The sequence below is a fragment of the Neoarius graeffei genome, chromosome 8, assembly GCF_027579695.1.
Source record: "Neoarius graeffei isolate fNeoGra1 chromosome 8, fNeoGra1.pri, whole genome shotgun sequence".
Lineage (NCBI taxonomy): Eukaryota > Metazoa > Chordata > Actinopteri > Siluriformes > Ariidae > Neoarius > Neoarius graeffei.
This window is the reverse complement of record NC_083576.1, coordinates 70,116,542-70,142,265: the sequence shown is the minus strand read 5'-3', so window position 1 is coordinate 70,142,265 and position 25,724 is coordinate 70,116,542. Positions and strand designations below refer to the sequence as shown.

Here is a 25,724-nt window from a genome sequence, read left to right as displayed (position 1 = left end):
AAAATAAGTGCTGCCGGGTGAGGTTTGTTTTGCCTGGCAACATTTGTTCCATATTTGTTGCTTTTTTGTATTTTTTGGGGGTTTTGTTTTCGAGTAGAGTTTTTATTTCGTCCTCGGTTGGTTCAGCAACATGTGCCGTCATTTTGTTTTTCTCTACTCACGGTATATGAGCTGATAGTCTAGTAGTAGAGTAGCCAATCAGAGCGCACAGCTTCTCATATCCAGTGAATTTGGACAGAATAATAAGAGATATACTGTAAAAGTGTGCCATACTATTCACACGTCTCATAATGAATGCAGCATAACAACCCCCCAAATGCATTTAGAATATGATACAGTTAAGAAGTATTTCTGTAATCTCAATCAGATAGGTCTTGTGTTCTAAGATGTTATTACAGTGCCATATCTGAGCTGAGATTTCTGTTCTCATGTTATATATTGATCATGATTATTGATTTATTAACTGTGAAGTAAAACAGCCAAGGTTGTTGCTAGTAAGTATCATTTTTGCATGCACACTAAAGATGGGCCTCAAAAATTCCAGTAAGATGTCTGAATATATTTTATGAATACGAAATGCAACATGAACTCAAACAGAATTCCTTACTAGGCCCCTGGAAAGAGGTTAAATTTGCTTTTAGATGGTTATTAGTCATAAAAGGTATAAATGAAATCTAAAGTGCAATAGGAAAGACATTGAACTCTACAATGCCAGACTGAAGGTAAAATACTTATGCAATATATGAATTTTAATTCATTTTCAGCAAGATATCTGTAAATTAGCACAGGATTAATAGGTCAGAGAATTTTATCAGTATCCTACATGCAGAATTACAGCCTTTACTAAGCTTAAAAACTTTGACTGGCTCCTCATTAAGAGTACATGAGCTTCCACTTATAGCTGCATTTCAAAGCTATCACCTCACCTGAAGAGTTTAATGGATGTGGGTGTTAAGTTAAACAGAGATAAGATTATTAAACAGTGGTAATTACAGTCCCAGCCCGATGAGCTAAAAGTGTGTTTGCATGTAAAGCCTATAAGACAGGTTTGGCATTAGAATAAAACAAGATTTGAAGAGAATAGAACAGAGCGAGAGTGAAAACAGAGTATGGGAACGTGCTCTAATCTCCTATAATGATGAGCTATTCAACACCTGCATGCTGTTAACATGCTTTACTCAGCTCTTATTTCTTTGCTGTCCTGTTCAGGGAGTATTTATACCTGTCTGTGAATGTATGGGTATTTGAATATCATATACATAATATAAACATATAAGACTCTGGGTTATGTTTTGCTCCTATTGCATATGTAGCAACACATGACTGACTGGATCATCAAAAACAACAGAGAGAAAACTGTAAGAAGACCAACTGGTTCAGACTCACTTCTTCTGGCCTGTCTGGGTGCCCTGGGCTGCGCACGTGTAGTTTCCGATCTGAGCACCGAAATGGACAGCCATGGCCACATCACAATCGTCCACAGCAACCACAGCAACTTTCTCCTCAGACGGACCATGAGGGAGCCCCGTACGTCCAATCTTAGGCTGGAAAAAAAAAAACCAGCACATGTTTGTGTGATAAAAACAAACTGCTGAGTAGCGTAGAAAGAGTTTTGCTTTCAAAGGAATTGTTTGAAAACCCAGACTGCGAGGGACATATCAGTTTCCAGTGCCATGGACTCTGTCATGATGCTAAATAACCGAATGCAATATGAAACAATTGGTCGGTACCATGTGGGACGCTTGTTTTGAGGTTTTTTATTTTTATGTCATAGCAATTACCCAAATTAAAATGTTCTGATGACCCACTATTACATAACAGCATGACTATAAACAAGATGTGGCTACTGTGTCACTCTAATCTGTCAGACATAGCGTGAGGTGTCTGCTTGCCAGACTGTGGCGTGGTGCCCACAACAGCTCAACATTTAATTGGATTAAGCCAGTAAAACTCTGGTGAAAATGAGATACCAGACAAAATATGCCATTCAGTGTCTGCAGACTTGATGAGTGCAGCAACAGCCTGCATCATTATACAGTAACATTAGCCAGCTTATGCTTTTTCTGCTTCTTTCACTATGGCAGTATTTAATTTTCCTAATTCATTGAGCAAGTCAGCTGATGTGTGATATGTGCTACTTAGACTGACACAATACCCTTTGTAAACGAACTAAAGAGTGTCACAGGGAACATTACAGAAATCACGCAATAGCAACACAACATAGCACAGCTAAAGTGAGCTAATCCAGTAGAATTTTTAAGGGAAGTCATAGTTATGTTCATAATATTCAGTGATAACGCTAACCAGTTCGCTAAAATTAACTAAGATGACAGGATTTCTAAAAGGAACTCTAAGTCATATTGATAATTGTTCATAATCTTTACATATAAAGCTAATCAACTAGCTAGCATATGTTTCTGATGGTTTCTGAATAAATTTCTCAACTCCTAATGAGTGTCCAAAATCTCCACAGTCAAAGCTAGTCAGCTAGCGAAAATAAGACAACCAGACAGTATTTCCAACAACTGTTAACTCTGTGAATGAAAATGTTCCTGATTAAAATTCACAAAACATGTTTCTAAAGTGATGCTTTCAGTAGACAGTACAATTAAGGTGGATTTGTGAAAGGACATTCTACATGTTGTGAAGCGTTGTTGTCGTTCGTTCATAACAAGCTTACGCACTAATAGCTCAAGCTGACAGGCGTCAAACCTCACTCACAAATCTCCACCTGAGGGCAAAGTCTCTGTTTTAACAAGTTAAGCTGTTGCTGTCCAGATATAAATAAGCAGGTGGTTTTTACGCTTTGCTGTGACAGAAGAATGTTTTGACAGAAGTTTTCAGTTTTCAGCATCAGCTTGTCCTGTGCTGCCCTTTCCGTCACACTCCATTACACTTATAACAGTCTGTTTTTTTTCCCTTGAATGTAATGGATGTAAAACCAGCTACAGTGGTGCTTGAAAGTTTGTGAACCCTTTAGAATTTTCTATATTTCTGCATAAATACGACCTAAAACATCATCAGATTTTCACACAAGTCCTAAAAGTAGATAAAGAGAACCCAGTTAAACAAATGAGACAAAAATATTATACTTGGTCATTTATTTATTGAGGAAAATGATCCAATATTACATATCTGTGAGTGGCAAAAGTACGTGAACCTCTAGGATTAGCAGTTAATTTGAAGGTGAAATTAGAGTCAGGTGTTTTCAATCAATGGGATGACAATCAGGTGTGAGTGGGCATCCTGTTTTATTTAAAGAACAGGGATCTATCAAAGTCTGATCTTCACAACACATGTTTGTGGAAGTGTATCATGGTACGAACAAAGGAGATTTCTGAGGACCTCAGAAAAAGCGTTGTTGATGCTCATCAGGCTGGAAAAGGTTACAAAACCATCTCTAAAGAGTTTGGACTCCACCAATCCACAGTCAGACAGATTGTGTATAAATGGAGGAAATTCAAGACCATTGTTACCCTCCCCAGCAGTGGTCGACCAACAAAGATCACTCCAAGAGCAAGGTGTGTAATAGTCTGCGAGGTCACAAAGGACCCCAGGGTACCTTCTAAGCAACTGAAGGCCTCTCTCACATTGGCTAATGTTAATGTTCATGAGTCCACCATCAGGAGAACATTGAACAACAATGGTGCGCATGGCAGGGTTGCAAGGAGAAAGACACTGCTCTCCAAAAAGAACATTGCTGCTCGTCGGCAGTTTGCTAAAGATCATGTGGACAAGCCAGAAGGCTATTGGAAAAATGTTTTGTGGATGGATGAGACCAAAATAGAACTTTTTGGTTTAAATGAGAAGTGTTATGTTTGGAGAAAGGAAAAAACACTGCATTCCAGCAGTAGAACCTTATCCCATCTGTGAAACATGGTGGTGGTAGTAGCATGGTTTGGGCCTGTTTTGCTGCATCTAGGCCAGGACAGCTTGCCATCATTGATGGAACAATGATTTCTGAATTATACCAGCGAATTCTAAAGGAAAATGTCAGGACATCTGTCCATGAACTGAATCTCAAGAGAAGGTGGGTTATGCAGCAAGACAACAACCCTAAGCACACAAGTCGTTCTACCAAAGAATGGCTAAAGAAGAATAAAGTTAATGTTTTGGAATGGCCAAGTCAAAGTCCTGACCTGAATCCAATGGAAATGTTGTGGAAGGACCTGAAGTGAGCAGTTCATGTGAGGAAACCCACCAACATCCCAAAGTTGAAGCTGTTCTGTACAGACAAATGGGCTAAAATTCCTCGAAGTCAGTGTGCAGGACTGATCGACAGTTACTGGAAACGTTTAGTTGCAGTTATTGCTGCACAAGGGGGTCACACCAGATACTGAAAGCAAAGGTTCACATACTTTTGCCACTCACAGATATGTAATATTGGATCATTTTCCTCAATAAATAAATGACCAAGTATAATATTTTTGTCTCATTTGTTTAACTGCATTCTCTTTATCTACTTTTAGGACTTGTGTGAAAACCTGATGATGTTTTAGGTCGTATTTATGCAGAAATATAGAAAATTCTAAAGGGTTCACAAACTTTCAAGCACCACTGTATGTTGTATGGTTTGCAGACAGCAGCACTGACAAAAAGACAGAAGGCTGAACTGGAGATAGCAGAGTTGAAGATGTTGAGATTCTCATTGGGAGTGACAAAGTTGGACAGAATTAGAAATGAGAATATTAGAGGGACAGCACATGTAGGACGGCTTGGAGACAAAGTGAGAGAGGTGAGGTTGAGATGGTTTGGACACGTACAGAGGAGAAATCCAGGGTATACTGGGAAAAGAATGCTGGAGATGGAGTTGGCAGGTAGAAGGAAAAGAGGAAGACCAAAGATGAGATTTATGGATGTGGTAAAGGAGGACAGGAGAATGGTTGGTTCTACAGAACAAGATCCGGAGGACAGGAGGAGATGGAGGGACATTATCCGCTGTGGTGACCCCTAACAGGAACAGCTGAAAGAAGAAGAAGAAGAATGTAATGTATGCAATAAGTACTAATAATGATATTCATTTTTTGATCTTTCTGATCTTCTACCTGCATCTTAAACTATACAGTTAGATGGACAAACATACAGTGACATAAAGAAAATACTACATACAGTAGTTTCAAAAGATTTTTCCTTCCAAATGTCAAGACAATTGTTCTCATGTTCTAATCCCCAATGCTCTCAAAATGTAGTAAAAGCTACACATAACATCTTCTTAACCCATGTATGTGTCTAGTTAAGCATGATATAGAGTATTTATGGCTGTCTACATAGTTTTTTCCTGTTTGTGGTTGCTAGATAGGTATGAAATTATCAGTTAAAGTGAAGTAGTTACGTAATTAAAGTTAGGTAAATAGCTTGCTAAAGTTGGGTAATTAGCTAGTTGGTGAAGTGGTTAGCATGTCTGCCTCTTGACTGAGAGATCACGAGTTCTATTTGCAGTCGGGTCATACCAAAGACCATCATAAAAATGGTGCCATCTGGCAAGGCATGCTGCAATACAGATGTGAGTGTGGAAGTCAAACTCTCGCAGTTACCAGAGGACTAGCCCCCCACTGTAACCCAAGCTAAATAATAGGTGAGAGGCCAAGGGCTACCAAAATGGAGATCAGTGCCGCACCCATGTGCCTCAAGGTAGTACTGGGACAGGAGACTGTCTGGGAAGACCAAATCCTGGCGCAAGAGGGACTTTGACTTGACTTGAATTAGCTAGCTAGCTCAGGTTCACAAACGTGGCGTTTACAAGGTTGTTCTATTATAAACTAACAACTTTACAAGCCTACTTTACACTACTCACATAACACACATTTAAATTTGGCTCAGAACACAGTAATTTAGATGTCATAGTATCAGTTTGCCAATAAAATCTCCATTGGATTGGATTATGATTTAATCACGTGATTCAACACTATATTTGAAAGGACACCATCACACAACAATACTAGCAAGGACTTCAAGACCAAAGGGCCCATTTTATACACACAAAACATACAGTCATCTATTCAAACTGGCACCACAGAGCTTCTAAACAGGCTTGAAGGGCTATAGGTTGCGCACAGAACAAATACTATACACGTGTCGCTTTTACATAAGTGGCACAGGGAGCCTTGTGTTTTTTCCCCCTGTAATGGATGAATATGGAGTTGCTGAGCATGAATAAGGAAAAGCTGTTACTCAGTGCTCTCAATAACCCTTATAACTGTGGTATAAACCATTCCATGTGTTGGAAATTGTGTACTAAATCCTCTGCTTTCTGTCTGTCTGCCTGTCAACCTTCTATGGACTGTATGGCCTTGGGGTTGTGGTTTCACTGTCTCTTTTAGCCAATGAGTGAAAGTGAAATTTGATCATTAAACCCTCAACCAGGCATGCTAAGCCCTTTAAGTGTCTTCACCGCATCAGATCAGATCTTCACCATAATGAGAAACCGATGGTTCAACCGTCACAACAGAAGAATGATGAATGAATGTCAAACCGTCCACAAGTGCCAACCGAAGATTGGAAGTTGTTCTGATTTCATACAGGACCCTGACACAGTGCAGGCATTTCAAGTAGGTATAATCACACAGTAGGGAACAGATCTAGGTCTAATGGCATTCTTTAGTGACAGCCAGTGGCTCCTTTTTGAGATTGTGTTTTGACAAAATGTCAATCTAGCACTTACTCTTCCTCCAAAATTCACTGTCCCTCACTCATGCATGAGTGGCTTGACATATAGTCCAGCTGTTTCCATTGTTGGTCTTTCGTGTTGGGTTTTCAGTATTTGCACTGTTGCTTTTTGCACACAGTTGTATTCGGCTCATTCCTACATGAACATAGATGTAAATGTTGCCTTAAATCAATAATGCATTTTGTAGTATGTATAAATTTCACAAGTATGGATGGTATGTAGAGTGCAGTTCATGAAGATAAGAAATAAATCTGGTTGGCTACTGCTCAGGTTCTGGTCTCTTTCAAAGAAAAAAAGTGATAGTTGAGACTGATACAGTTGCAAGCTCCATACATGTACATAGATAGAAATCTGACAAGGTGCTGCGTTAAATATCTCTGTCAGCATTTTGTGTATAAGCCCTAGACATTCCTTTTTGGCAATGAAGCTTTCACAAGCCTGTTTTTCTTCATGAATAAAACACAGTTGTCTGTGAGAAACTGTGAGAAAGAAGCTTCTCTAAAATACTTTACAAGGTCGCTCTAGCTCAAGACCAAGAAGAAGGACCCCAAGACGCCAAATTCTTCTATCTGCTCCCAAAGAGCCTGTGCTGAAGCTTTTCTTCTAATATCACTGCTGCTGAATGAAAACACAAAAAAGCACAGTGAAGGTTGAGCAGCCCAGGCTCATGGGTCCAAAGAAACACAGTGATTGAGAGCATTCCTGCACTCTGACACATGCACCGTGGAGAGAGTCCAACTAATCAAAATCCAGACACGCCATCGTGCAAACAACCATCACTGTAATTTGCGTGTGTGTGTGTGTGTTTGTGTGTGTGTGTGCCTGATCTAAACGAGCACAAGCTCACATAGGAGAACTGTTTGGATAACTATAAAACTGGAAACAGACAAGACAACAAACTAGCTATTCTTTTGCATACATTCTTAGTGCTTTAAAAGCAAGAATTTACTTCAGTACTCAAACAATCTGAAATTAGTTAAGGCTCAACTATTTATAACTCTTATTAAGACACAAAAAACTTCGCATAGAGTTTCTTACACTGGACAATCTCAAAGATGATCCGGTGCTCTTATTTACTGACTTCGCATGTCCTCAATTCCTTTTCCTATATAAAAATGAATCTTGCCGTCAGCCAGATAGCCACGCAGATTATTTTCTGGTTAAAACAATCCTGTCCAAGGTTAGCATAATCATAAAATATAGAAAAGGAGATTAAGAAAAAAAAAAAATCGGTAACACTTCAGTAAAGGAGATCACATATAAACACATTAAACATTGATTCATATCACGAATGTGCATATAATAATGAATTGAACAGTTATTTGGCAACATTAATCATGTATTAATAATGGCTTTATTTCCTGTTCTCATATTCTTACCTAGGTGCTATCTGCTTCTCCTAAACACAGTTGACATAAATTTATATACCCTGGCCGAATTTGTGAAAAATTATATTTTTACAAACATCTTCAATCCTGGGCGGCACGGTGGTGTAGTGGTTAGCGCTGTCGCCTCACAGCAAGAAGGTCCTGGGTTCGAGCCCCGGGGCCGGCGAGGGCCTTTCTGTGTGGAGTTTGCATGTTCTCCCCGTGTCCGCGTGGGTTTCCTCCGGGTGCTCCGGTTTCCCCCACAGTCCAAAGACATGCAGGTTAGGTTAACTGGTGACTCTAAATTGACCGTAGGTGTGAGTGTGAATGGTTGTCTGTGTCTGTGTGTCAGCCCTGTGATGACCTGGCGACTTGTCCAGGGTGTACCCCGCCTTTCGCCCGTAGTCAGCTGGGATAGGCTCCAGCTTGCCTGCGACCCTGTAGAAGGATAAAGCGGCTAGAAATAATGAGATAATGAGATGAGATCTTCAATCCTAATGTCACACATCTTAAAGAAATAAAACCAAGTTCCCTCTGGGGATAAAAACTGTGTACACAATTTCATTTAATACAGTTCAGTAGCTCTTTGACTCTATTCATGTTTGTGGTTGATCATTAACATTAATCCGCAACGTATCATGATGTCTGGCAGATGGCAGCTATTAAGGCTTCTTAATTACATTAAATTACTGGACAAAAGCCCCATTAAATTTCTAAAATCATGCCTTCTGGCATTATTTGTGCATGAGCAGTTAAGAAATAATAATAATAATAATAATAATAATAGGGTGGCACGGTGGTGTAGTGGTTAGCGCTGTCGCCTCACAGCAAGAAGGTCCGGGTTCGAGCCCCGTGGCCGGTGAGGGCCTTTCTGTGCGGGGTTTGCATGTTCTCCCCGTGTCCGCGTGGGTTTCCTCTGGGTGCTCCGGTTTCCCCCACAGTCCAAAGACATGCAGGTTAGGTTAACTGATGACTCTAAATTGACTGTAGGTGTGAGTGTGAATGGTTGTTTGTGTCTATGTGTCAGCCCTGTGATGACCTGGTGACTTGTCCAGGGTGTACCCCGCCTCTCACCCGTAGTCAGCTGGGATAGGCTCCAGCTTGCCTGCGACCCTGTAGAACAGGATAAAGCAGCTAGAGATGAGATGAGGTGAGATGAGATGAGGGCGGCACGGTGGTGTAGTGGTTAGCGCTGTCGCCTCACAGCAAGAAGGTCCGGGTTTGAGCCCCGTGGCCGGCGAGGGCCTTTCTGTGCGGAGTTTGCATGTTCTCCCCGTGTCCAGGTGGGTTTCCTCCGGGTGTTCCGGTTTCCCCCACAGTCCAAAGACATGCAGGTTAGGCTAACTGGTGAATCTAAATTGACCGTAGGTGTGAATGTGAGTGTAAATGGTTGTCTGTGTCTATGTGTCAGCGCTGTGATGATCTGGAGACTTGTCCAGGGTGTACCCCGCCTTTCGCCCGTAGTCAGCTGGGATAGGCTCCAGCTTGCCTGCGACCCTGTAGAACAGGATAAAGTGGCTAGAGATAATGAGATGAATGAGATCAATTCAGCTCATATTTCTATTTGGGTAGTTCTTCAGTAACAGAATGACATTCACACTAAAATGTGGTAACTTTTTTAGTTGCAATACTCAAACTTTCACACAGTATGGGTATCTTTTGACCCTAAACAGCACAGAAAAATTGGTGGCATTTAACTCTGAACGCAAAATCTTTTACGAGGAAAGAAAAGGCAGTAACGGAATTACATCAGAAAAAAAACTGAACTTTCATTTCTTAAAATTCAAAGCAAGATTTCTCTGAAGCGATATAGCTATAACTGGGGTGGTAATTTTTAAATATGGTTTTCAGTACATTTTGCCTTGGATTCCATACTTTAGCAATATCACTGGGCTGACGAGCTCAGGCAATCTTAATCATTTCATAATGTTGGTCTCTCTGCTGAAGAATTGCCCAATTGTTAGATAGTTTTTAAACAAATATATTTAAGCCTGAAATTAAATGTCTAAACCATATTAGGCTTAATGGACTTATATTGGGGAAATGTTTCATTATTTCCTTCATTCAAGATATCTTTACTTGCCAAGATCTATCTTTTTTTGCAGTGAAGACACTAAAAATCTGCTTCTGATTCACAAAGTAAATCAGAATGACTCTAAATTGACCGTAGGTGTGACTGTGAGTGTGAATAGTTGTCTGTCTCTATGTGTCAGCCCTGTGATGACCTGGCGACTTGTCCAGGGTGTACCCCGCCTTTCGCCCGTAGTCAGCTGGGATAGGCTCCAGCTTGCCTGTGACCCTGTAGAACAGAATAAAGCGGCTAGAGATAATGAGATGAGATAATAATAATAATAGTAATAAAATGCACCCTGACAAGACCCTGGTGTAACTAAAGCTTTTCTAATAGCTCAGAGCTATGAAACATGACCCATTATGTCTTTCACAAAGTGTCAATGCATGTAGTGGGATATTAAATTTCTGGATGTGTAATAAGAGGGTCTTAGGACAGATGGCACATCAGAGAAAAGAAACAAGCTGGATCTTACAAGGTTCTGCTAAAAAAGGAAATAAAAAGCTACCTAGCTAACAGCTGCCACGTCAAAAAAAAAAAAATCACAACATGATGCTGAGAACTTTTGCATATTCTCATAACCTCTAGACTGGATTATAGCTAGCATGTTGTTGGCTGGCTCTGACTAGGACAGGAAGCAGCAGTCTGTGTCTTTATCGGGAAAAAAAGACCATTAGAGGATATTACTAGGACCTTATTCAATCTTGGTAAATTAGTCATGTTTATTATAGTTCAATGCCCTAAATGAGATTGTTATAGTAGATCTTGCTGATCTCCTAAAACAGTACAGCTCATTGTGAGGATTTCACTCAGCTGGGGCAGGAATGTTGTTGGTCTGTGAATTTTTTTTTCTTCTTTTAAATGTTATACAACACTAGGAACACACTATAACATTGCAGATGATATTTTATTTAATAAAACATAATTGTTTACCCTGCCATATTCACATTTATAACTAGTTTATTTTCCTGTATGTAGTCATACAGTAGTAATTTCTTTGATTTATATTTATTTCATTAATGACCATTGATAATTTCTTGATTGAGCTTGATCATAAATGTGCTTAGTTTGTAATTTTGCTAATAATGTATACTGTATGTGGAATCCACGTTGAGCACTTTTGCAATTTTTTACACAAAATTTAAAATGGCCTATATAATTAAAGATGATGATGATAATGATGATGATTTTATTATTAATGATGATGATGATATTATTATTATTGTGTCCAGTAACCTTGTGGTTCTCAACTGAATTTACAAAAAAATGTAAACAACTTAAAAAAATAAATATCTGTGAAAATATGTGTGAATTTGTAATTTGCATATGTGTAATGTAATATTTACCTAAATAAGGCTGATGATCCACTGTGTTCTTTTGGCTCAAATGTATGTAAGTGTTTCACTTTTTCTAAATGCATTTCCACTTATTTTCAATACCAGTCGTGTAGAACAAATCAACAAATCAGTAGGATCCCCCTTACAGGCCTATGTGAGCATGCGCACACACACACACACACACACACACACACACACACACACACACACACGCATGCACACATACACACAAAACATGCTCCAGACATTGATTTAATACTACACGATGAGTCACAGGGCAATTTAACTCCTTACGTTGCTTATTATTCAGTGATTACTATGAAATACTGAGTACTACAGTGAACTAATTCCAAACTGATGTAGCTAGTAATGTGAACAATGTACAGTGGTGCTTGACAGTTTGTGAACCCTTTAGAATTTTCTATATTTCTGCATAAATATGACCGAAAACATCATCAGATTTTCACACAAGTCCTAAAAGTAGATAAAGAGAATCCAGTTAAACAAATGAGACAAAAATATTATACTTAGCCACTTATTTATTGAGGAAAATGATCCAATGTTACATATCTGTGAGTGGCAAAAGTATGTGAACCTCTAGGATTAGCAGTTAATTTGAAGGTGAAATTAGAGTCAGGTGTTTTCAACCAATGGGATGACAATCAGGTGTGAGTGGGCACCCTGTTTTATTTAAAGAACAGGGATCTATCAAAGTCTGATCTTCACAACACGTTTGTGGAAGTGTATCATGGCACGAACAAAGGAGATTTCTGAGGACCTCAGAAAAAGCGTTGTTGATGCTCATCAGGCTGGAAAAGGTTACAAAACCATCTCTAAAGAGTTTGGACTCCACCAATCCACAGTCAGACAGATTGTGTACAAATGGAGGAAATTCAAGACCATTGTTACCCTCCCCAGGAGTGGTCGACCAACAAAGATCACTCCAAGAGCAAGGCGTGTTTGGAGAAAGGAAAACACTGAATTCCAGCAATAGAACCTTATCCCATCTGTGAAACATGGTGGTGGTAGTATCATGGTTTGGGCCTGTTTTGCTGCATCTGGGCCAAGATGGCTTGCCATCATTGATGGAACAATGAATTCTGAATTATACCAGACAATTCTAAAGGAAAATGTCAGGACATCTGTCCATTAACTGAATCTCAAGAGAAGGTGGGTCATGCAGCAAGACAACGACCCTAAGCGCACAAGTCATTCTACCAAAGAATGGTTAAAGAAGAATAAAGTTAATGTTTTGGAATGACCAAGTCAAGGCTACATCCACACGACAACGGCAACGAGATTTTATTTAAAAAAATATCGCGTCCACATGGGCAACGGATCAGTAAAATATCAGGTACATATGGCAACGCAACGCTTGCTGAAAACGATGCAATACACATGCCACACCTCTACGTACACTGTAAGACGGTCCCATCGGAGACACCAGAACAATAGAAGAAGTAGGACGCATGCGCATAAACTCCTTCCTCTACCCGGCGTGAAGCACTCACAGGAACACACAACAACAACAAGAAGATGGCTGCGACTACGCGAGGAAATCGTGCCTTCTGTGTGTACAAATTAGTTTTATTAGTGTGCATAGTTTTATATAACTTAATTTTCTTATTGTGTGTGAACATTTTGAAAAGCATTTTTATATAATTTATATAACTTTTTATATTGTGTGTGAACATTTTGAAAAGCAGTCTTATCCAATAAAAAAAAGAAATTCAAGAAATGGTTCAGTTACTTGTTTATTTAAAAGAAAAGCTGTATACAAAAGTGAATGCAATGCAGTGGTTCATACAAAACAGCGAGAGTGCTGCTTGTTCTAGTCATATGGTTGTCATGTGGTCCGTTCTACTCATCCAGACGACTTCGCAACGGCACCGTTGCCAGATTTTTCCAATCTGGAAACCCGTTCTCAAAAAATATCATTTTGGGGCACCCAAAACGCCAGTGCCGTGTGGACACCAGGCCGAAACGATAAACAATTTTATCAGATTCACCTGAATCCGTTGCCGTGTGGACAGCCTCAAAGTCTTGACCTTAATCCAATCGAAATGTTGTGGAAGGACCTGAAGTGAGCAGTTCATGTGAGGAACCCCACCAACATCCCAGAGTTGAAGCTGTTCTGTACGGACAAATGGGCTAAAATTCCTCCAAGCCGGTGTGCAGGACTGATCAACAATTACTGGAAACATTTATTTGCAGTTATTGCTGCACAAGGGGGTCACACCAGATACTGAAAGCAAAGGTTCACATACTTTTGCCACTCACAGATATGTAATATTGGATCATTTTCCTCAATAAATAAATGACTAAGTATAATATTTTTGTCTCATTTGTTTAACTGGGGTCTCTTTATCTACTTTTAGGACTTGTGTGAAAATCTGATGATGTTTTAAGTCATATTTATGCAGAAATATAGAAAATTCTAAAGGGTTCACAAACTTTCAAGCACCACTGTATGTCTGCGCATACCACCAGGTACTGTAGGTTTATAAACAACAAATGGGACCATGTGCTTATACCAGGTGAGAAAACTCAAAACTAACTAAATAAATATATATATATATATATATATATATATATATATATATATATATATATATATATATATATACACATATATATATATATATTTTTTTTTTAATCTCAAAAACTCAAAACAAACTCACAATGAGTTTGGCATGTACAACCTTTTACTTACATAAGCAGACATTCCAACATAAACATGGAACACACTGTGGGACTTAGAGAACAATTTCTAACATTTTATTAATATATCTTTGTATATAACCAGTAGAAATAATAATTTTTAAAAACCCTGAATTTAATAACACTGAAAGAGTTAGATTTAAGGCAGGGTGAGCCTTATGTGTTTTCAAACAAAATTCAAATACTTTTATAAAGATATCATTTTATATGTTCATCCATTAATTGTCTTTACCGCTTATCCTACTAACGGTCGTGAGTGAGCATGCTTTGGACTGTGGGAAGAAACCAGAGCACGCAGAAGAAACCCACACGGGCACTGGGAGAACATGCAAACTCCACACAGAAAGAACCCAGTTGACTGACAAGTTCAAACCCAGAGCCTTCTTGCTGTGAGGCAACAGTGCTAACCACTGCACCACCGTGCCACCCTTCACTTAAAGGTACTGACTGCAAAGTCATCTGAAATTTTAACTTTTTTTTTTTGTACATGGCATTTTTCTATGTCCTGCAAGAACAATATCATGCAGATGAGATGTGATCATTTTGATGTGCTGAGGGTTGCTTTCCTCCATTTTGGGACCAAATTTCCTACCCCTTGAGGTAAACAGTATGGCCACACAGAAAAAGCCAAACGTGAGGATCTTGAATTAATTAGCATAACTATGGAACTGCATCACACCAAGATGGCAATGTACGGAAAACATCGTGACTCTGCATCGGCCTCAGAGAGTTTTGAGTCGTAGGGATGTAATTTGTGGCGGACATTTGCGAATAGATCCATGAAACAAAAGACAAATATATATTTTCTCTGTTACTGCTTTTGTGTTATCATTTCTTCCTCTTTAAGATCAAAACGTTAGGTGTATACTCAGACTCACCAATCCAAGACAAGTGCTGCAAATTCTTCATCAGATTTCATGCCTGTTTCATCCTTCAGTTGATTCCAGCAGTCGATCCGTCCCTTCATGAAAATTCTTGCGGCCAACCTCTTGGTTTCCATTGTTTTTCTGGTGCGCTTTCTAGTTGATTCGCTTTCATATGTTCCCTTTCTCTTCTGCTGGCTTTTCAGTGGTGGGAGAGTGGAGCATGAACATGTTTGTCCATGCCAACTTGTTTTGGTTAAAAGTAGGTCAAACACACCCCACGGTCGTCACATGATATCGTTGCTCACTTGCTTCGGCAATCTCCAGAATCATAAATTGCGGGACGCATTTTATCTCAGCAAAATATTTACACATAGGATACACGGTGTGCGCAGCAGCGCAACTCCTCAATTTCAACTCAAATCAGCTTCAAAGCAATGCGAAACATCTTGAAACTCTAACAGCAAAAGAAATTGAACATTTCTGCCTAGAATTCAACTTTGCACTCAGAACCTTTAATATGTATCAGTATAAATATGAATACCTTGGTAAAATATAAAAGGAATATTTTTAACAGAGGGCGGCATGGTGGTGTAGTGGTTAGCGCTGTCGCCTCACAGCAAGAAGGTCCGGGTTCAAGCCCCATGGCTGGCGAGGGCCTTTCTGTGCGGAGTTTGCATGTTCTCCCCGTGTCCGCGTGGGTTTCCTCCGGGTGCTCCGGTTTCCCCCACAGTCCAAAGACATGCAGGTTAGGTTAACTGGTGACTCTAAATTGACCGTAGGTGTGAATGTGAGTGTGAATGGTTGTCTGTGTCTATGTGTCAGCCCTGTGATGACCTGGCGACTTGTCCAGGGTGTACCCCGCCTTTCGCCCGTAGTCAGCTGGGATAGGCTCCAGCTTGCCTGCGACCCTGTAGAAGGATAAAGCGGCTAGAGATAATGAGATGAGATTTTTAACAGAGGGCGGCATGGTGGTGTAGTGGTTAGCGCTGTCGCCTCACAGCAAGAAGGTCCGGGTTCAAGCCCCTTGGCTGGCGAGGGCCTTTCTGTGTGGAGTTTGCATGTTCTCCCCGTGTCCGCGTGGGTTTCCTCCGGGTGCTCCGGTTTCCCCCACAGTCCAAAGACATGCAGGTTAGGTTAACTGGTGACTCTAAATTGACCGTAGGTGTGAATGTGAGTGTGAATGGTTGTCTGTGTCTATGTGTCAGCCCTGTGATGACCTGGCGACTTGTCCAGGGTGTACCCCGCCTTTCGCCCGTAGTCAGCTGGGATAGGCTCCAGCTTGCCTGCGACCCTGTAGAACAGGATAAAGCGGCTAGAGATAATGAGATGAGATTTTTAACAGAATTGCTTTACCTTGTTGTAGTAATGCAGCCACACCGTGTGCCACTGACCATCGCTCACTCCAGCAGGTACGAACGGCGCCACCGTGGTCTTACTCTCTCCTGCAGACAGAAAGCAGGACAGAGAATACAGCTTACAGAAAGCAGCACATAAACAAGGCTGAACCTTTTCAAGTGTGTGTACAACTGTGTGTATTTAAACATTTAACTTTTATTGTTGAACTAAACCCAACACCAATATCAGTAAATTAATTGATACATATTACTGTATGTCACAGAACTGAAATTGTCTGTAACAGTGATATCATGACAGTTGTTGCTGCTAATATATTTTATTCTATCCACATTCACTGGATATAAGCAATCGCACACTTTGATTGGCTAGTCTACTACTAGGCTATCAGCTCATATACCATGAGTAGAGAAAAACAAAATGGCGGAGCACATCAAGTCAGATATATCACTTTGTTATCAAGTATTTAAAAGAAACAGAAATAGCTAAAAGAATATTGTCCATTCCCCCCCCCCCAAATATCTCCTGTTCTACACTTCAGCCCAGTTGGTGGCGGTAATGCACCTTTAAGTTGGTTTACCAACCGCCAAAAAACCCAAAGAAGAAGAAAAACAAAATGGTGGAGCGTGTTGCTGAACCAACTGAGGACGAAATAAAAACTCTACTCGAAAACAAAACCCCAAAAAATAAAAATAAAAAAAAGGAACAAAACATGGTATGAAAGTATTTCATGGTAAGAACGTATCTTTTTTATTTTTCAAGAATTATTATTATTATAGCATTTTTCACAAATTGCTACTGTCATTTCGCCGGTTTGTTTACATTCTAAGCAGAAATGATTTTGTCGGACAGTTTGTATTTATCGAATTTGCAAAAAATAAAAATGCTCTGTTTCTTAAAATCCAGTGAATGCGGATAGAATAAAACAGATATTCCACTCTATCTCGTCGTACATGGCTTATAGCCAATTTGGCACTATGCGCCTCATTGGCTATCAGCTCATGTACAACTTGATTTCGTGGAATAACTGCTAAATATAATTAATATATTAATCTCAGGAAAATCTAGCTCAGTCAAGCTCCTAAAGATATCTTGTTAGCCTAGCCAGTAAAAAAATCCCCAAGCACTGACGGAGTGTAGTGATATTGATGGCGCTCTTCCAGTTCACTAGAGGCAATAAGTGAATCATTATAGAGGATATAATGAAACTCCTGGACCTCCCATGAGAAAAACTTAACTAATGTTCCCATGCCACATCCAGACACTGTAAAATCTGTTGGGAATTGTTTATTACTCTATTCTAGTTCATTACGTTCAGCAATGGTTGTAGAGAAGGCATCTGACCTTTGACCCATGCTATGTTTATCATTTACCAAAATTAAACTGTTATTGAAATTCCTTCATTCCTAGACTATGAGATGTTGTTGTTTGAGGAAATGCCTTTCAAAGCCTTTGCTGTCCACTACTGTCCACAGCCGACCCTTAACTCTCTGACATACATGGAATTCACCTTCTCACACTCAAGGACAGTATGGGGGACACATTCCACTGATCTTTATCCTATGGAAACAAGTCCAAATGTTAAAAAGACAGGACGAGGATCTGGAGGCATGTTAACTATGTGCCACCCATGAGGGCTAGAATGAATGGGTTCGAAAAACAAAGGGACAGGTAGATAGAGGATGTGTGTTTCTGTGCTCTTTGGCCAGCTGCTTCCTTTGGCACAAGGCCTCCACACACATAATTATGTGAGCAAAAAAAAAAGAAAGAAAGAAAAACAAGAGAAAGTACTTCTCTCACACACTCTGGATGTGAGTTATGTGCACTAATAGTTTTTGGATTCAATCAAATGAACTTATCCATTCGAATATATTTACAAAGCAGCTCACTTAGTGCTGTGTGCGTATGGTCATTAGTTTGTTATTTTATAATCCGTATCTTTAAAAAGAATTTATTTCCTTAAGATTATCTATTATACACATACCCCGTTATAAGAATGTCAACTTTGGAACCGCAATACTGTAACAGCAAAATATTCGACTGGCTTAGGGACTGAAGATACCAAGTGATGAAGCGTTTCAGGTGTTATTTTATCCCATTCTTCCTGCAAACAGGTCTTAATGTATGCAACAGTACGGGGTCGTCATTGTCATATTTTTGTTTCAAAATTTACCACACATTCTCTATTGGGGACAGAAGAGACAGGCACCTTCTTCTTCCGCAGCCATGCCTTTGTAATGTGTGCAGAATGTGGTTTTGCATTGTCTTGTTGAAATCTCCCTGGAAAAAATGTCGTCTTGAAGGCAGCATATGTTGCTCCAAAATCTCAATGTACGGTTCTGCATTAATGCTGCCATCACAGAAGTGTAAGTTGCCTTTGCTAAGGGCACTGACACAACCCCATACCATAAGGTTATATCAGCTATAGATGAATGACGGTTCTTGATGCAGTGTCATGTGAGGGATCGGAGTTCACGGGTGTTCAGATTAGGCTTGTGCCCTTGCCCTTTACACAGTGAAATTCCTTCAGATTCCTTGAATCGTTTAATGATATTATGCACCACAGAGGGTTAAATATCCAAATCCAAATATCCATATATTTCTTTGAGGAACATTGGTTTTAAACATTTCAATAACGTAGTCACCTGGAATGCTTTTCAATTGACAGCTGTGCCTTGTTCAAAGTTAATTAGTACAATTTCTTGCCTTCTTAATGCATTTGAGATCAGACAGTAAATAGTAAATAATAAAAATACAGTAAATAGCCCTACTCCACAACTATAGTAATCCATATTATGTCAAGAACCACTCAAATAAGTAAAGAGAAACAACATCCATCATTACTTTAAGACATGAAGTGTCTTTTAATAATTCATAAAAATAAAGAAAAACCACTGAATTAGAAGGTGTGTCCAAACTTTTGACTAGTACTGTACATGATATTGCTATATATTATTATTATTATAAGAAGAAGCCTTTATTTGTCACATGCACACTTAAGCACAGTGAAATTCATCCTCTGCATTTAACCCATCTGAAGCGGTGAACACACGCATGCACACACACATACCCAGGAGCAGTGGGCAGCCATGCGCCAGTGCCCGGGGAGCAGTTGGGGGTGAGGTGCCTTGCTCAAGGGCACTTCAGCCCAACCTTTGGCCATGGCTGCTCCATGTTAACCTAACCAAAGGTCTTTGGACTGTGGGGGAAAACGGAGCACCCAGAGGAAACCCACACAGACACGGACAGAGCATGCAAACTCCACACAGAAAGGCCCCCTGTCAGCCACTGGGCTTGAACCCAGAACCTTTTTGCTGTAAGGCAACAGTGATAACCACTACACCACCGTGCCGCCCATGTTTCTCAAGTACTTTATATGAGTAATAATTTTGTATGTATGTATTTTGTATGTTATCGGTAGTTTCACTTGCCTATATTCACTAAACCTGACCATAGGCAACACCTCAAGTGAATTGGATTTAGGAGGAGTTTAACTTCCTGTCAACATATGTACAGTATGTTTATGTTAACAGGTAAAAAATACAGAACAATTGGCTTTTTATTCACGATACCATTAGATAATATATCTCTCATTATTGGACGGTTCCTGGATTAGTTTGCATTAAAGGCGTCGTGTGGTAATTTCAGCAATCAGGCTATATCATGTGTCAAAATGTCGGGTTTGGTGGGTTATTCAAGCCCCTCGGTTTCCCGCGATCTCAGTGTCACGATGCGCCCGCTACAAGCATTTAAAGTTGACGCGCACAGCCAAATTTAGGCAGCCAGCCGTTAACTAGGTCAACTTATGTGTGACGTCATACCAGTAACCTCCCTTGGGTGATGCTGGCCTGTCGCCATGTTTTCTCTATAGCGTGCGTTTACCAGAGTTGTTTACATTGCGGATTTTGTGGATTTATTCAGTTTGTGGATAGTTTTGAACACTCAAAACACTATGAAATGATGTATTAATATTCTGTGATACAAAATGCCTAATCGGTGTATTGTGTTTGGCTGTAACAACGAGCCCCAGCCAGGAATTGCCTTACACGAATTTCCCACTGACAAGACAGTTCAAGAAGCATGGAGACGATTTGTTTGTCGGACCAGAGCAGGTTGGACAGGACCCAGCAAAAGTTCGTCCATTTGCAGCAAACACTTCAAAGATGAGGACTTTGACAATATAGTACAATATCGAATGGGACATGCCAAGAAACTGAAATTGAAGAAGGGTACAGCCCCATGTGTTTACCCAGAGGGGACCTGCCATTCCCAGGCAAAGGGTGGGCGTGCCGATATGCCACCTCCAATGACAATGGCCATGAGAAAGAGGGAAGCAAATAAGGTAGGTTTTGAACTATTTACAATGCAAAAAAAACGTTTATTTTTTATAAATAGATATATGTAGATCCAGGAGTGCTCATAATCATTGTTCACTGTATTATCATCAATCCAGGTATAGATCTGATAATTACCAGTAAGAAGCTGGTACTTTTTACAGCAGCTATACTATAGCAGGAGTATACTTTGTTTATACTGTTTTTTTTATTTTTTTCATATCATATCCAATTTATCTGTATCGGTAAAAAATTACTTAACATAAATTAATTAAATAATTTGTTGATTGTTACAGTTAGTAGCAGCTAGTTCTGCCTCATCATGTGCTGATACTGGAATATCAAGGGGTCTACTGTATCAGAAGGCCCACTGCATTTCGCGAGATCGCAAGCTGTCAAGTTGCTAGAATTCAATCTTTCTAGCTATACTTTCACCCCCTACAGCTATCAGTATTACACATAATCATAGATTAATCACACAGCATTCTAATTCAAGTGAAAATGGTCTTTAAAAATACACACAAGTAGTGATTTAGTCAGAGAAACCAACCAAAACAAGTCTTCAAGTCGCCGGTCTTCTTCATTCTCGTCTTCGTTTCTGTCGTCGTCAGAACTGTCCTCATTTTCTTCTGAAGATGAGCGCTCAGGTTCAAATCTGTAAGGCTGGATACCACCAGGACATTCAGCTGTCAAAATCTCTACTTGTGGGCCATTTTCTTCTTCTGTATCGGTAAAATCAAAGCTAATTTCCTCAGCATCGCTCCTATTTTCTGGTGTGTCCGCCATTGCAACTGCACCGAGTGGTTACTGGTATGACGTCACGCAGCTGTTCCATTGACCGAGAGGGGGCGCTGAGAACGCGGGAAATTTCAAGTGATGGGCATGACCAAATAAGGACCGATTACAACCGCGGGAAGCTTTTGAAAAATTGACGGTCAATTTATTTCGAATCTCGAAAGCATTCTGGTGCAGAATAATGCGACTTTTATCGCCACTGCGTGACGCCTTTAAGGAAATATAACCACACACACATGCGCACACACACGCACGCACGCACACATGCATGCATCAACTCACCAGCAGAGAAAGTGAGTTGGATTTGCTCGTCAACAATCTCCACAGCAATAAAGTCATGCTTTTCGTTAAACCTTCCATTATAGAGTAACAGTGCGTTTCTCTCTCTAGTAGCAAACCTGTGGAATAAAAACAGAAATGTTCAAAGTATGGCCAATGTAATTCGGATTTACACAGCAGTGTATATTTAATATACGTTAATATATTTTCACTCATACGATAAAAAAACAAGATCAGTTTTGTGAACACTACAAAGAGGATTATGCATTATTCAAGGATATAAAACGTGGACAGGAAAAGAGAAAGGGAAGATTTAAAAGGAAGTAAGATAAAGATGAAACATGTGAACAAAGCGTGTGTTAATTGCGGTAGTGACGAGGTAAATGATGGATAAGTCACTGGGGGAAAGCTGACCCGCAGGTGTTTGCCAACTTGTGGCAGTTTTGTAGGTCACATGGGAGGTGGATAGAGAGAGGTGTCAGATAACACCTGGCACAAGGGCACACTCACAGGAAGCAGGAACAAAGATCCACTCCAAACACTACATCCTGTTTGCATATTATCCATGGAGATCTGATTCGAGTGAGTTTTAATGTGAATTTATATCTGACGAACCCTCGAAAGCTCATTTTGCTGCAGCAGCAATACAGCACAGAAACCACATAACCACTACTTGATGCCTTTTAATTCACTCCACTCAGTCATGATTCATAAGTGTTACACAATGGAAACATGAAGCATTTGTTTCTGAATAGTTAAATATAACATGCAAATATGTGTAATGACTGTCAAAATATTACAAAGATGTGTTAATATGGTGTAAAGGTTATTATTCTATCCACATTCACTGGATATGAGCAATCGCACGCTCTGATTGGCTACTCTACTACTAGGTTATCAGCTCATATACCGTGAGTAGAGGAAAACAAAATGGCAGAGTGTGTCGCTGAACCAATTGAGGACGAAATAAAAACTCTACTCGAAAACAAAACCCCAAAAATTACAAAAAAAAGCAACAAAATATGGAACAAAGGTATTTGATGGTAAGAATGTATGTTTTTTATTTTTCAAGAATTATTATTATAACATTTTTCACAAATTGCTACTGTCATTTCACCGGTTTGTTTACATTCTAAGTGGAAATTATTTCGTCAGACGTTTTGTATAAAGTTTTTATTCATCAAATTTGCAAAAAATAAAAATAAAAATGCTCTGTTTCTCAAAATCCAGTGAATGTGGATTGAATAAAACAGTTATTCCATTCAATCTTGTACATGCTTTATAGCCAAATCGGCACTATGCGCCTCATCGGCTATTGGCTCATGTACGACTCGATTTCGTGGAATAACTAACTGTTAATTAGCCCATCCAGATTTTTGTAGAACCAAGAATAGCATCACAGTTGTTTGTACCAATGAATGCGATGTTTCTTTCTAGCCCGGACTATAGATTCATCATTCACTGTCAGATAAAGTGATTATATTTACTTAACCTTATTTTGCTGACACATCCATTTCATGTCTTTGATGGTGACTAAAAAGGGTGCATGCAAAATATAATACCAGGTGTAATAAACACAAATGAGGTGGGTTACTTTCTTGATAATTCATTTTTTAAAATGCCTTTGGAAGAGAAATGAAAGAGATGGTGAACAACGGGCACATCTTTTCTGTTTAACTTGGCTGCTATTCGAAAAAGACATGGCGTGATAACAGACCAAACACTTAACTTCAAATAAATAAGAAGCACAAATATCTATTTCAGTGAGTGCGTGTTCCTGTGTGTATGGCCATAGTCACACTATTGGTCCCATTCCAAAAAATGTCATGTCTAAGCTCCTAACGGATCATGTTAGATATGTATCACCAAAAGCACAACATGTACTAATAGTGTTCATATAGGACAAGCTTGGGTAGCATAATGATTTTTTTTCTGATCTATTTCCAGGTGACCACAGTCACCCAAAGCCTCCTGTTTGGCCATATGCCGTGTTGCATGCAGATATAGGACCAGATAAGAACTGTTCATAGTTTTTGCCTGTTTGGCATAGCCTCTAAATTTCTTGTTGGTTGGACGACTAACAGGTGAGAGTTTAAATGTGTAGTAAGATTCAAGCTGCGTGTTGAATGTCAGTCTCACCAGATGCAATGCAAACCCATGATTCCATATGTGGGGCGGCACCGTGGTGTAGTGGTTAGCACTATCGCCTCACAGCAAGAAGGTTCTGGGTTCGAGCCCAGTGGCTAGCAAGGGCCTTTTTGTGTGGAGTTTGCATGTTCTCCCCGTGTCTGCGTGGGTTTCCTCTGGGTGCTCCGGTTTCCCCCTCAGTCTAAAGACATGCAGGTTAGGCTAATTGGTGGCTCTAAATTGACCGTAGGTATGAATGTGAGTGTGAATGATTGTTTGTCTTTGTGTGTCAGCCCTGCGATAACCTAACGACTTGTCCAGGGTGTACCCCGCCTCTCACCCATAGTCAGCTGGGATAGGCTCCAGCTTGCCTGCGACCCTGTAGAACAGGATAAGCGGCTACAGATAATGGATGGATGGGTTCCATATGTGACATTTTCCGTAAACGACTTTAAGTTATTTCTAGTAGGCTGCCGTGTCCCAACAGGTAAGAACTGAAGTCATTCAAAACGCTGTCTGAGAAGGCAGAGTCTAACATCCATCCATCCATCCATCCATCCATCCATCCATTATCTGTAACCGCTTATCCTGGGCAGGGTCGCAGGCAAGCTGGAGCCTATCCCAGCTGACTATGGGTGAGAGGTGGAGTACACCCTGAACAAGTCACCATATCATCACAGGGCTGACACATAGAGACAAACAACCATTCACATTCACACTCACACCTACGGTCAATTTAGAGCCACCAATTAGCCTAACTTGAATGTCTTTGGACTGTGGGGGAAACCCATGCAGACGCGGGGAGAACATGCAAACTCCACACAGAAAGGCCCCCATCAACGACTGGGCTCAAACCCAGAACCTTCTTGCTATGAGGCGACAGTGCTAACCACTACACCACTGTGCCGCCCTGAGTCTAACATATATAGGTGTAATACGCAGACTTCTAAAACACTATGAATTTTAAGATGTGCCATTTGGCCAAAGTTCATTCGACTATTTTCCGTAAACATTTATGTCATATACAGAATTTCAATTGCCTCTGTAAGCGGTGTTCCAATTCTGCTGAAATTTTCAAGTTTTGTCACAAACTAAAGTGTGTTTATTTACCTCGCTTGGATCATTGACAAGCCTTGGTAAAGTGAATTTTAGAAACATTGAGTTTACACCACCTTCTTATTTGAAGCAGAAGAGCCTACTTGTCGCTTCATTCAGATGCTTGGATAATGTGCACCAGGTCCCATTAAGCTCTCACTCCCTGTACTGTGATTTGTTAACTTTAGGGTATTCGGAACTCATAAAGTATAGTACTGGGTACATACAAGGATGTTTCAATTTTACCGCAACACAATTGGAACCAATAGCATGACCAGGGCTGGATGCATAATAGTTTTGCTCCCATGCTATAAGGACCAGTCACAATTTCACAAATTTCATAATGGTTTGAAACAAAAATAGGTGTCACAAAAGTGTATCGGATTTAAGGTAGCAGTAGGAGGTGAGGACAGTGAACTAGTAGAGCAGCAGCTACAATTATCGACAGTCCATAATTATCGACACCTTCTCAGACTTACCAATAAAAAAAAAATTTACAAAGGTGAGTTTCAGTTACAGCAGTTATTATTGGTTAATTAATCAACCGGAAGACCCCACCCCCTCACCCTTTGAGCTTGTCATCTGATGACAGCTCGTTACCTGACATGGAATTTTTTTAGCGCAATCAGCAATTTGAGGGAAGCCCGGACATTATCATCGCAGGTAAGCATGGTGGAAAGATCATGGACATGTTTTTACTGATCAAATTCAC

At 40.0% G+C, this 25,724-nt stretch overlaps 1 protein-coding gene across 2 annotated transcripts in view; it reads right to left on the bottom strand.

Annotated features, from left to right (window-relative positions):
• The window catches only part of celsr1b (cadherin EGF LAG seven-pass G-type receptor 1b), a 146,999-nt gene that overhangs the window by 66,406 nt on the left and 54,869 nt on the right, over nucleotides 1-25,724 (bottom strand). For both annotated transcript variants that reach the window (XM_060928140.1, XM_060928141.1), the window contains exons 4-6: nucleotides 21,794-21,909; nucleotides 16,383-16,471; nucleotides 1,387-1,544 (exon numbers count right to left, since the gene is read on the bottom strand). In XM_060928140.1, coding sequence (XP_060784123.1) covers nucleotides 1,387-1,544; nucleotides 16,383-16,471; nucleotides 21,794-21,909 — 363 coding nt within the window. The remainder of the gene's footprint in view (nucleotides 1-1,386; nucleotides 1,545-16,382; nucleotides 16,472-21,793; nucleotides 21,910-25,724) is intronic.